At 46.9% G+C, this 12,813-nt stretch overlaps 1 protein-coding gene across 1 annotated transcript; it reads right to left on the reverse strand.

Moving 5' to 3' along the window:
• Positions 1-331: 331 nt before the first annotated feature.
• LOC136705459 (cystatin-like) lies at positions 332-2,781 on the reverse strand. The gene is made up of 3 exons (XM_066679047.1): positions 2,549-2,781; positions 745-855; positions 332-650 (listed from the first exon to the last, which is right to left on the reverse strand). Exons 1-3 carry the CDS (start codon positions 2,747-2,749, stop codon positions 573-575), a joined length of 390 nt encoding a protein of 129 aa, XP_066535144.1. The 5' UTR covers positions 2,750-2,781; the 3' UTR covers positions 332-572.
• Between the last annotated feature and the right edge of the window lie 10,032 nt (positions 2,782-12,813).

Below are 12,813 nucleotides of genomic sequence, written 5' to 3' on the forward strand. Positions count from 1 at the left end.
GTTCTCCCTGTGTCTGCGTGGGTTTCCTCCGGGTGACTGTCTGTGAGGAGTGTGGTGTGTTCTCCCTGTGTCTGGGTGGGTTTCCTCCGGGTGACTGTCTGTGAGGAGTGTGGTGTGTTCTCCCTGTGTCTGGGTGGGTTTCCTCCGGGTGCTCCGGTTTCCTCCCACAGTCCAAAAACACACGTTGGTAGGTGGATTGGAGACTCAAAAGTGTCCGTAGTTGTGAGTGTGTGAGTGAATTTAAAGGCTCAATTAATGAACCTGTTAATGACTGTCCAGAAAAAGGGCAGAACACTCCCATGAGTAAAAACAGAATAAATCTGAACACAGATCGTTTCAATAGTGATTTAATAGAAATTGAACGGTACAAACTCCCCATTTTCAGAGCTTTTTTGTGATTATAAAAACGTTAGTTAAAAATAAAGAAAAGAGTTAGTCGAAGCGTTGTAACCAACTACAACAAAGCGGTAAATACTCTCTGGATCTGGAACATTCTCTTAAAGTAAACGCTTCCTGAAGAGGAGGCTCTCGCTGATTCCTGGCCGGAGGGAACGGCGTTCTGTGTCAGAGCTCTACTTGCAGGTGTTCTCCACAACTTCAGTCTTCCCCAACCAGGGCCGGGACCAGACGGCGAGCCTGCACTCGTGGGGCTGAGGGAGGAGACAGACACAGACCGGTCACTGACACGTCCAGAACTGAATAACAGACAAGTGAAGACTGCTTGGTGAACAGATGAAAACTCACCTTTGCGATGCTAGGGTCTGAATGGACTTCACACTTCTCCAAGACTCCCCCCTTTTTGCAGGACGTCCGGGCCATCTCCACAGTGAAGATATACTTCAGTCCAGCAACGACCTGAGGGCAGAAACAGCAATAAAACTCTTCAGTGATTCTTCATCGACAAGTCTTTACTGGCAATGGAGCAAAAAAAGGAATAGGAGGAGGATGAGAAGGAGAAAGTGGAGAGGAGGGTGTGGAATAAGGGAGAAAGAGAGAAGTGGAGGTGGAGGAGAGGAGAAGAGAAGAAGAGGAGGAGAAAAAGGAAGTGGAGGCAAATGAGAAGAAAGAGGAAGAGAGAAGAGGAGGACTTGGTGGAAGAAGAGGAAGAGGAGTAGGAGAGGAAGTTAAACCGAATGGTGAGGTCACTCTCCTGCGCTATTGCAGCTGTGTTTCGTCTAGGAGTGTGTTCACTGTCCCTAGTGCACTAGTGTGTGTGTGTGTGTGTGGCAGCGCCCCTGCTTAGAGACAGAGCCCATCTGAATTTCTGAACTAAAGCCAGCATGTTGTTACTGGAGTTTTTATTGAAGAAATGATACAGAGACGCTTGGAGTTTAAATGTTCGTGGTACGGGTGACTGTCTGTGAGGAGTGTGGTGTGTTCTCCCTGTGTCTGCGTGGGTTTCCTCCGGGTGACTGTCTGTGAGGAGTGTGGTGTGTTCTCCCTGTGTCTGCGTGGGTTTCCTCCGGGTGACTGTCTGTGAGGAGTGTGGTGTGTTCTCCCTGTGTCTGCGTGGGTTTCCTCCGGGTGACTGTCTGTGAGGAGTGGGGTGTGTTCTCTCTGTGTCTGCATGGGTTTCCTCCGGGTGACTGTCTGTGAGGAGTGTGGTGTGTTCTCTCTGTGTCTGCGTGGGTTTCCTCCGGGTGACTGTCTGTAAGGAGTGTGGTGTGTTCTCTCTGTATCTGCGTGGGTTTCCTCCAGGTGACTGTCTGTGAGGAGTGTGGTGTGTTCTCTCTGTATCTGCGTGGGTTTCCTCCAGGTGACTGTCTGTGAGGAGTGTGGTGTGTTCTCCCTGTGTCTGCGTGGGTTTCCTCCGGGTGACTGTCTGTGAGGAGTGTAGTGTGTTCTCCCTGTGTCTGTGTGGGTTTCCTCCTGGTGACTGTCTGTGAGGAGTGTGGTGTGTTCCCCCTGTGTCTGTGTGGGTTTCCTCCGGGTGCTCCGGTTTCCTCCCACGCTCCAAAAACACACGTTGGTAGGTGGATTGGAAACTCAAAAGTGTCCGTAGGTGTGAGTGTGTGAGTGAATGTGTGCGTGTGTGTTGCCCTGTGAAAGACTGGCGCCCCCTCCAGGGTGTGTTCCTGCCTTCTGCACAGTGATTCCGGATAGGCTCCGGAACCACCGCGGCCCTGAACTGGATAAGAGTTACAGACAATGAATTAATGAATTAATAAATTATTAATGTAATGTAATTCTATTGTTATTAATTATATTACTACTAATAATTATCAACTTATTACGTATTTACAAGAAACGGAATGTCCACACAGTGGTACAGTCCCTATCCCCCCACTTTAACACACACAGTGGTACAGTCCCTATCCCCCACACCACAGCACACACAGCATGTGACATCACAAACAATAAAACAATAACATTGAGGAGCTGTAACTGTATTTGATGTAGTTTATATGAAGTATTATATAGTGCGCATGTTATAAGGATCTCGCTCGCACGGTTTAGCGCTGTTGTATGGGACATGAGCAGCAGGGCTCTGAACAGAGCGAGATGGCGCAGTTTGGCCCCCTCCTCTCCGACCCGCTCCGTGCCTCACCTGCTTCTGGACGCGGATGACCTTGGTCACCTGGCTGGTCCACATGTCGTTGCTGGCCCGGTTGTGCTGAACGACGGCGAACTGCAGTGCGTCCTGAACCTCGGTCTCGTTCATGTCGGCGCTGATGGGCGCTCCCACCAGGCTGGAGCCCTCCGCGGCCAGGAAGAGGGCCAGCAACGCGAACATCAGCTTCACCAACATCCCGGGGCTCTGGAACACGGTCTGGAAAGAGAGAGAGTACAGCAAACTCCTGAACCGAACCGAACTGTAACACAACAAAACAGCGCTCTACTACCGTTATATAAGCACCACCGACCCCGGGGGCGGGCCTTCGTCTCCACCAATCACAGGGGACCGTCAGCCAGAGGGAAAGCGGATTGGATAGTTGCATAAAGGGCGGCGCCAATGACTCAGCGCTGATATGTGCGGTCCTGCCGAGATTACACAGTGTGTGTGTGTGTGTGTGTGTGTGTGTGGAGAGAAAGAGACAGAGGGAGAAAACTGAGAAAAACAAGTGAGAATGAGAAAACACACACAAAGAGAGACATCTCTCTCTCTCTCTCTCTCTCTCTCTCTCTCTCTCTCTCTCTCACACACACACACACACACACACATAGAAATAAATAACACAAAGAGACAGACAGGTATCTGAATAAACAGATCAGCCACAAGATTAAAACCACTGAAAATGAAGGAAATAATATTCTGATCTGGTTACAGCGCCCCCTGTCGAGGGTGGGGGGTATATCCAGCAGTGAGTGCAGGGTCAGTTCTTGAAGTTGATGTTGAAGGAGGAATAGTCAGTGTAAGGGTCTGAGGGCCACATTGTGATTGTTATAATGTTGTGGTCAATCCCCAGAACTGTGGTGTGCAGCCATCAGAACTGACCCAAAGTGTTCAGACGGAGGACAAGCGGTGAGTGGAGACTGGGTCCTGATGCTGTAATAACGCTCCCTGTCTCTCTGTAAACACTGTTCAGGAACGGTTTGAGGAAGAGAACGATCCACCGCATGTCCACTCTGCCTCTGGGTTTATAACAAATACAGCCCCTCTGCCCGGTCCCTCTCTGAACATCGGAGGGGGACACTCCACCCCACGGTCGCATCCCCCTCTCCATCTGTTATTTACGTTAATTGCTTTATTGTTTATTATGTAATGGTAAATTTGCTTTTGTTTTTTTTTTCAAATAATTTTGGTTCTGTAAAATGTCAATGTCTTTCAGGAATTAAAAAGTGATCTGTGTATCTGCGTATATATCAGGTGTACAGGTTTTTAAGCATTATTTGTGTAATGTATAATTATAGTTAAACATTCAAACACTCTCCCTTTCTTTTGTCATTTTACAGCAACTGTGTGTCCTTTTAAAAATCACAGTTTTCATTTTATTCGACAGAAATAACCTAAAAATGAAGTATTAATGCTACATTCATGATCTCTAACACTGAAGTCTCCACCTTTAATGATGTCTGTGATTCCGGGGAAACACGGTTCTCTCTGGTTTGTTTACATTCAGAAGCTCTGCTTCTTTTGGAGCGGTGTGTATGAGTAAGAAGCGACTGTGTCTTTTAAGGTGGAGCGGTGTGTGTGAGTAAGTAGCAACTGTATCTTTTAAGGTGGAGCGGTGTGTGTGAGTAAGAAGCGACTGTGTCTTTTAAGGTGGAGCAGTGTGTGTGAGTAAGTAGCAACTGTATCTTTTAAGGTGGAGCGGTGTGTGTGAGTAAGAAGCGACTGTATCTTTTAAGGTGGAACAGTGTGCGTGAGTAAATAGCAACTATCTTTTAATGTGGAGAGGTGTGTGTGAGTAAGTAGCAACTGTATCTTTTAATGTGGAGCGGTGTGTGTGAGTAAGAAGCGACTGTATCTTTTAAGGTGGAGCAGTGTGTGTGAGTAAGTAGCAACTGTATCTTTTAAGGTGGAGCGGTGTGTGTGAGTAACTAGCAACTGTATCTTTTAATGTGCAGCGGTGTGTGTGAGTAAGAAGCGACTGTGTCTTTTAAGGTGGAGCAGTGTGTGTGAGTAAGTAGCAACTGTATCTTTTAATGTGGAGCGGTGTGTGTGAGTAAGTAGCAACTGTATCTTTTAAGGTGGAGCGGTGTGTGCGAGTAAGAAGCGACTATCTTTTAATGTGGAGCGGTGTGTGTGAGTAAGAAGCGACTATCTTTTAAGGTGGAGCGGTGTGTGCGAGTAAGAAGCGACTATCTTTTAAGGTGGAGCGGTGTGTGTGAGTAAGAAACGACTGTATCTTTTAAGGTGGAGCGGTGTGTGCGAGTAAGAAGCGACTATCTTTTAAGGTGGAGCGGTGTGTGTGAGTAAGAAACGACTGTATCTTTTAAGGTGGAGCGGTGTGTGTGAGTAAGAAGCGACTGTATCTTGTTGGTGTCTGAAGTGTAAATTGTCTGTAGGTGTTTATTCACTGTTTGAATTCCCACAGAAACTCATGTGTAACTCGAGCTGTTTAGTTTTGTAGCACGTTCGCTCTGTGTTTACTTTCATGCAGTTAGCGCTCTCCTGAATTTAGTGTCAGCTCCACCTTCAATAATGTAACTGTAACAGCAAAAAAAAGTCAGTGTGACCCCCCTATGGAGCAGGAATAGAGCAACATCCTCATCTCGGTTGGTGCTTTTCAGCGTTTGGAGTCTCTCCGTTGTCTAAAAACCTCCAGATGGCGTTTCTCTGCCGTGAGCAGAGAGAGAGAAAGCCTAGCACTGGACCCAGACACTTTGTTTTTTTACCCATTTACAGACACTGGGGCTTCGTAAACACATTAGAGCGGTTTCCAGAGCAGCACATGGAGAGGAGATACACTCGGAGCTTTATACACAGGGTTTTTTAAAATTAAAATCATGAACATCGTATTTAACTCATCATCTAAACCAGGGCTCACCAGTCTTATCCACGAAGGGCCAGTGTGGCGGCTGGTTTTCGTTCCAACCAAACAGAAGCACACCCTGAATGACTGAATAAAATGAACTGTCTTTTAATACAACACACAGTTACTGTAAAATAACACAAGAGTGGGAGAATGATTGGATTCTGAATTACAGTTGTACACTACACAATAAAACTCCTGATGTAAACAGTCCAGAGGAAGGTGTCTCTGCTCGAGGGACAGAGGGAGAGAGTTTGGGGAGAGAAACTGCAGCATCAGGTCTTTCACATTGTTCCATAATGAGTTCCACAATGTAGCGGCTTTTTCGTGATTCAGCTCCTCGTGATGTAATCAGCCCACAGTGAGTTTTCATTCTCTCGGAGTAAACATCCCGCCGCCCGCTCTCCCACAGCCGCTGAGTGTGTAGGAGCAGGAGGAGCCTTAGTCACGGTGACGGGATTGTTCCGGTCTCTAGCTGGGGAGGAGAACACAGCCACAGCCACTGGACTATCATTAGATTCCCAGGCCCTGAGCACATCTCACTTCTGAAATCACCACCATCCTGATCCTTCCCTCTTGATTAATCAATATCTCTCACTGACTACGTTACTTTAATTGTCAGACCTTGCGCTTCTCCCTCTGCCGCGTGGATCTCAGTCACTTCAGTTATTTCCAGCAGCACAAACATAAAGAGTCACACCACCCCTGCCTTGTGTCTACATTTCTGACAAAGTCTGCTCTTTACACCAGTTGTTTCTGAGTAGGTTCCTGTGTGTTTTAATGTCCTCATGTTCTTTCTGGGCCTCAACTTCCAGAGCATGAGGTAAGCTCCAGTGTTCAACACAAACACAAACAACGGTTAAAGCATCTGCCCACTGAGGTCCACCTGAAAGTCCCATCAGTTTTGCCTCGTAACTTCAGAAACAGTCGGTTCTCTGCGTCCCTGCTGCTGAGAGACGGTCACTGAGGGACATCTTCAGGAAGAAGGGACAATGCTAACGCTTCAGAGTGACTCTAAAATCACATCGTTCCATTCAAACCTCAGTTTTCCTGTGTGGAGTCACTGATCTGGAAATGTTGTCCTGACAGAGATGCCTCAGTCTTCCTTGGCCCTGAAGGGACTGTGGTGGTGGTGAGGCGTGGGGGGGTTGTATTCATAACAGTTCCCTCTTTGCCCGGTGCCCCAGAGCACACAGACCCTTCATGTGGTTGTTAGGGAAGAGAGACACATGCAGTTTGGTCATGCTTTCGCTTAGACAACCATCCGCTTTGAGAAACACACTCGCCTGTGTGCTACGCTTGTAACTGGAGGCTTCCACTAGAGGGCAGACCAGAGACATACGCAGGTAATTGCAGGTTTGGCTCTGACACAGTCTTCTTCAAAACCTTTCGCCATTGTGATGCTGCTGATCACCTGCACTGCCCCCTACTGTTTACCTGTGTACTGCACCTTGTGTAGGCGTAGCCTTTATTTTCGGAGACGCAGGATACGCGAGGCAGCCATGATGCGTACGCCAGCGTGTAGTTAACAGCTAGTACATCTCTGCCCTTATTTGGCATTGGTGTAGTTTGCTGAAAGTGTGTGTCTGTGCTGTTTCATGTACGAGAAATGGTTCACAGTGTTATTGACTGTCGACTTTCCTCGTACATCCACACAGGTGGCGCCCCCTGGCATTACGGTGGGTTAGTCATGCACTGGGTTGCACTGTCCCTTTGTCTTCTACAGATGTTTGCATTTGCCTGTTTATAAAAGACCTGAAGAGACCTAGTGAGTGAAATGAGAGTCTCGTACTCGGCCCGGACCCCTACAGAATAAATAAAACCTGCTGTACACCCCTCTGAGGTCATCTGTGTTCATTAGAACGTCAGGAGCAGCTTCACAGGAATAGTTTGTAATGCTAAGCCCCTAGTTATTAAATACTGTGGTGGTGTTACGTGTGGAAGGGGATGTGGTGCTCATGGGGGAGCTCCCAGCATGCTCAGCGGCTACACTTTTGGTTAAGTGTTGTTTTGGGGGGATTTAAGGAGTTCCAGTGTTGTGCGTGTGTTTTTTGGTGGTTGGGGGGGGGGGGGGGGTGTTTGTGCTGTTGTGTGTGTGTTGGACTGTGTGTTGTGGTTTCCACTGACTGTCTTTCTCCTCAGTGAGCAACAACAGAGTGCAGTAGTGAACCCTAGTCATTGTTTATAACTCTGTTCTCACAGGGAGATAAAGAGTTAAATGCAACCTAAAGCTAAAAACACAAGCTGAAGTCAGGCTACTTCCCCCTTTGAGGAGGCCTTGGTGGGGGGTGGGGGTCAGTGAGTCGATCACGGAGCTTCACTGCAGTGTGAATCTGTCTTTAGTTTCAGGAAAGTTTACACCTCCAGGGATTAAACACCTGGAAATAACGTGATCATCACCGAGAACGAGCTGAAGAGATTTACACACAACAGAGAATCAGTTTACTCAGTTACTCTAATGAAATCTCTCTCTCTCTCTCTCTCTCTCTGTCTGTATTTGGCTGTCTGTCTCTCTCTGTTTCTAATGTATAATTTAAAAAATATATAGTAATATATTCTGTCTGTCTCTCTGTCTCACTCTCTCTGTTTCTGTCTCTCATTCTCTGTCTCTCTCTGTCTCACTCTCTCTGTTTCTGTCTCTCTCTGTTTCTGTCTCTCATTCTCTGTCTCTCTCTGTTTCTCTCTCTCATTCTCTGTCTGTCTCTCTCTGTCTCACTCTCTGTCTCTCTCTGTTTATGTCTCTGTTTCTCTCTCATTCTCTGTCTGTCTCACTCTCTCTGTTTCTCTCTCTCCTCTCTCTGTCTCTGTTTCTGTCTCTCTCTGTTTCTCTCTCTCTCTGTTTCTGTCTTTCTCTGTTTCTCTCTCTCTCTGTTTCTGTCTCTCTCTGTTTCTGTATCTCTCATGCAAATAATGTGAGGGAACAAGATCCTAACGCATGTGTGAAGGCGTAGGAGTGATATTTAACGTGAGAATAAAGCCTCTTCAATATCAGTTATTAAATGTTTATAAGCCCGGCTCCGTACACATTTACACACGAGACCAGGGTTCAGTTCCCTGCTCGGGTAAGTCATCAACACCAATAAGAGTCCCTGGGTAAGACTCCTAACGCTGGCTTCACGTGCTTTTGGGATGGTTTTAACACTGAAACTCACTTTGGACGAGAATGTGCCCCAGTCGCTGTAAAGGATCGGGCCTCTGGGCATAGGACAGAAAATAAACAACATTTTACTCGTTAATTTGCAACGTCTTATTGTGTCTACACCACAGCAGTTAATTTGCAGGACTGGGGATGTTTGTGAGAGATGTGCATCATGATTTAATGGAGGTATAAACTGATATCACAGGTCTCTGAAACATTTCAACAACAAAATCACTGTGTGTCATCATCGCGAGCGTCAGGAGTGTAACTCTGAGTTCAATAACATCCGCCAAGTTTGTTCTGGTCGTGTCCTTTGATGATGGAGGCTGCAATTAAGCTAAGCCTAATACCTACTTCAGGAGGAAAGCAGGTTCTCCGCAGCCGTCAGAAAGTGTGGGACAGACGCCAGGAGAGCTGCGTCTGCGTCACGCCGCCTTTTGTCTCAAGGAAACTTTCTGCTGAAGTATTAATTAGGATTTCTGTGTCTGAGCTGACCGCCTTCGTTCCTTTGAAGACAATAATTATTTAAGGACACGGCTCTGTGGTGATTGGGCATTAATTTATGTTTATGGTCAGAGTGGGAGTCGTAGGCCATTCTTTAGTGCCACAGTGAAATTATGACCGAGCTAAAGAACCTGTGTAAACTTTATTTAAATGAACAAAGCATGTCTGGGGTCTCGGGTCACTCTCTGTGAAGAGGTGTGTTCTCCCTGTGTCTGTGTGGGTTTCCTACTGGGGCTCTGTCTCCGGACCCTGTGTCACCCTCATCAGGATGAAGTGCTTCCAGAAAATGAATGAATGAACGAATGAATGAATCTTTACCTGTTTAAACACATCAGCAACAATGTTTCTCTATGGAACAAAAAAGTGGTTCTTTAACGGCACCTCAGAGAACCTTCTGTAACTCCTCCAAAGGTGTCTGCAGCTTCTTGTGAAATAAATAAGGATTTTGGTCGGGGAGCGAATGAAGTAAATAGTGTTAAGCTGATAATTCACCAGAATTTGGACGTTCGGAATCATTCATTATTCCAGTGACCTCAGTATTAATCTGTTTACTGAAAAAGCTTAGAGCTGAGAAACGTCTGGGGCTGGGTCATTAGGGCGGTACGTGCCGTGGGGCTGGATGTCTAAGTGCTCCCTGTTGCTCCCTGTAAAAGAACAAAGGATTTTCCACATTAAGGAATTCAGGAGCATGGCCACAGTCGCTGTGTGAGGGTCTGGAAGCAGAGATCTGTAAACAGTGCCCCACAGAGGGGGAGGGACTTTGGTAAAAGTGTCTGTTGAGGAAAAGCTGCTTGTGATGCAAAGCCGGCTGGTTCTGCCGGAGTGTGCTGAGGCCGAGTCTTTAATCACGCTGGGTTATATAACTCAGACCGTGCACAGAATACTGAGGAACACTTCAGACTTCAAACCAGACCATGCCTTTCCCACACAGAGAGAAACCTGATATCACACGATATACACATCTCAGACACATACCTTCACCGTCCAATTACAATCATTTATCTCCAAAACAGGGAAAAAACCTTCTTAACTCTCAGTGGAAGTCAATGTAAAAGGTTGTTTTCAGAATAATTTTTGAAGCGTTTCTATTGGTCGTTCATCCTGAAATGTTCACACAGTGTGAAGGACAGCTGCTGTAGTAACTAAACACAAACAAACACACACACACACACACACACACACACACACACATACATATACACACACACACACATACATATACACAAACACACACACACACACATACATATTCACACACACATACATATATACACACACACACACACACACACACACACACACACATATACACACACACACATACATATACACACACACACACACCCAAACACACACGCACACACACCCACACACGCACACACACACCCACACACCCACCCATATATACCCACACATAATTGTGTGTGTTACACTGTGTGTGTGTGTGTGTGTGTTACACTGTGTGTGTGTGTGTGTGTGTGTGTTACACTGTGTGTGTGTGTGTGTGTGTTACACTGTGTGTGTGTGTTACACTGTGTGTGTGTTACACTGTGTGTGTGTGTTACACTTTGTGTGTGTTTTACACTGTGTGTGTTACACTGTGTGTGTTTTACACTGTGTGTGTGTTAAACTGTGTGTGTGTGTGTTACACTGTGTGTGTGTGTTACACTGTGTGTGTGTTTTACACTGTGTGTGTTACACTGTGTGTGTTTTACACTGTGTGTGTGTTAAACTGTGTGTGTGTGTGTTACACTGTGTGTGTGTTACACTGTGTGTGTGTGTTACACTGGGGCAGCAGCAGAAACTTCTGGAGCAGGGTCAGAGAGGAATAAATGTTTAGGACACACTACCGTTAAAGTGCAGGTGTGAACTCTGCCAGAGCAAGAAAAGCAGAAAAACCCACTACTTTACGTTGCAGCAGCACAGAAAACAAAATAAATATATAAACAGAACAGAAATATTGTTTGTGGACAATAAATATTAAGAGAAATAATAATTATTATTGTTTAAAGAGAAGGACTGGCACCCCCTACAGGGTGTGTTCCCGCCTCGTGTCCAGTGATTCTGGGTAGGCTCCGGACCCACCGCCGCCCTGAACTGGATAAAGGTTACAGACAATGAATGAATGAATGAATGAATGAATTATTAAAACAGTGGCTGATTGTTATAAGTTTGGTCAAATTCAATTTAAATTCAATGAGGTTGACCTTGTTCCATCTACAAATACGTATGCACCGGCCAATCAGAAATACACATATGATACATAAATTATGCCGGTGTCCAAATATAAAAGCACCCTTTCTCCACTCTCGTTTTGTAAGGGATCGAATGGCACTAAGGGCCACCAGTAGGGGGCCGAAGCAGAGCACTGTAGGAGACAAAGAGTTCACAAAACTCCAGTGTAGTTTATTCTCAGTGTTGTGAAGAAGATACTGAAAAAGACCTCTACGCCGACACCATTCTTTCGCTGCAAATAAACAGGTTTATTACAACGAAAAGAACAGCATCTTAACAAGCCCCAGTCGACCCAATGGATGTCTTCTGACCTCAGTCTAAAGCTCCTCCGTTTATTTATAGAGTGGTTGTTTTTGTGAAACTAAGGTAAATATATTTACTACGGTAAGCATTTATTTACTTAATCTTATCTGTCGTGGACTGAGAGAGACCTATCTCTAGTGAGTCCTGGACCTTTAGACTAGGGACACCCCTGATCTAATTATAGTGTGGTGTTTAGACACATTTTCACATGTGGCAGATCTCTATGTACAATAAATTACACTTAATAAGTTGTGCACAGGGGCAGCACGGTGGAGCAGCAGGTACTGTCGCAGTCACACAGCTCCAGGGGCCTGGAGGTTGTGGGTTCGATTCCCACTTCGGGTGACTGTCTGTGAGGAGTGTGGTGTGTTCTCCCTGTGTCCGCGTGGGTTTCCTCCGGGTGACTGTCTGTGAGGAGTGTGGTGGGTCCTCCCTGTGTCTGTGTGGGTTTCCTCCGGGTGATTGTCTGTGAGGAATGTGGTGTGTTCTCCCTGTGTTCGCGTGGGTTTCCTCCGGGTGACTGTCTGTGAGGAGTGTGGTGTGTTCTCCCTGTGTCTGTGTGGGTTTCCTCCGGGTGACTGTCTGTGAGGAATGTGGTGTGTTCTCCCTGTGTCTGCGTGGGTTTCCTCCGGGTGACTGTCTGTGAGGAGTGTGGTGTGTTCTCCCTGTGTCCGCGTGGGGTTCCTCCGGGTGACTGTCTGTGAGGAGTGTGGTGTGTTCTCTCTGTGTCCGAGTGTGGTGTGTTCTCTCTGTGTCCGAGTGGGTTTCCTCCGGGTGACTGTCTGTGAGGAGTGTGGTGTGTTCTCCCTGTGTCCGCGTGGGTATCCTCCGGGTGACGGTCTGTGAGGAGTGTGGTGTGTTCTCCCTGTGTCCGTGTGGGTTTCCTCCGGGTGACTGTGAGAAGTGTGGTGTGTTCTCCCTGTGTCTGTGTGGGTTTCCTCCGGGTGACTGTCTGTGAGGAGTGTGGTGTGTTCTCCCTGTGTCCGCGTGGGTTTCCTCCGGGTGACTGTCTGTGAGGAGTGTGGTGTGTTCTCTCTGTGTCCGTGTGGGTTTTCTCCGGGTGACTGTCGGTGAGGAGTGTGGTGTGTTCTCCCTGTGTCCGTGTGGGTTTCCTCCGGGTGACTGTCTGTGAGGAGTGTGGTGTGTTCTCCCTGTGTCCGTGTGGGTTTCCTCCGGGTGCTCCGGTTTCCTCCCACAGTCCAAAAACACACATTG

The sequence above is a fragment of the Hoplias malabaricus genome, chromosome 8 (assembly GCF_029633855.1).
Source record: "Hoplias malabaricus isolate fHopMal1 chromosome 8, fHopMal1.hap1, whole genome shotgun sequence".
Lineage (NCBI taxonomy): Eukaryota > Metazoa > Chordata > Actinopteri > Characiformes > Erythrinidae > Hoplias > Hoplias malabaricus.

Bases quoted from the DNA above. Each gene is read 5' to 3' on its own strand.
- LOC136705459 (XM_066679047.1), bottom strand. From the start codon at position 2,749: ATGTTGGTGAAGCTGATGTTCGCGTTGCTGGCCCTCTTCCTGGCCGCG. The intron at 856-2,548 runs GTGAGGCACGGA...TTCTGCCCTCAG, and splicing joins TCATCCGCGTCCAGAAGCAG to GTCGTTGCTGGACTGAAGTA. The intron at 651-744 runs GTGAGTTTTCAT...CTCCTCCCTCAG, and splicing joins CAGACCCTAGCATCGCAAAG to CCCCACGAGTGCAGGCTCGC.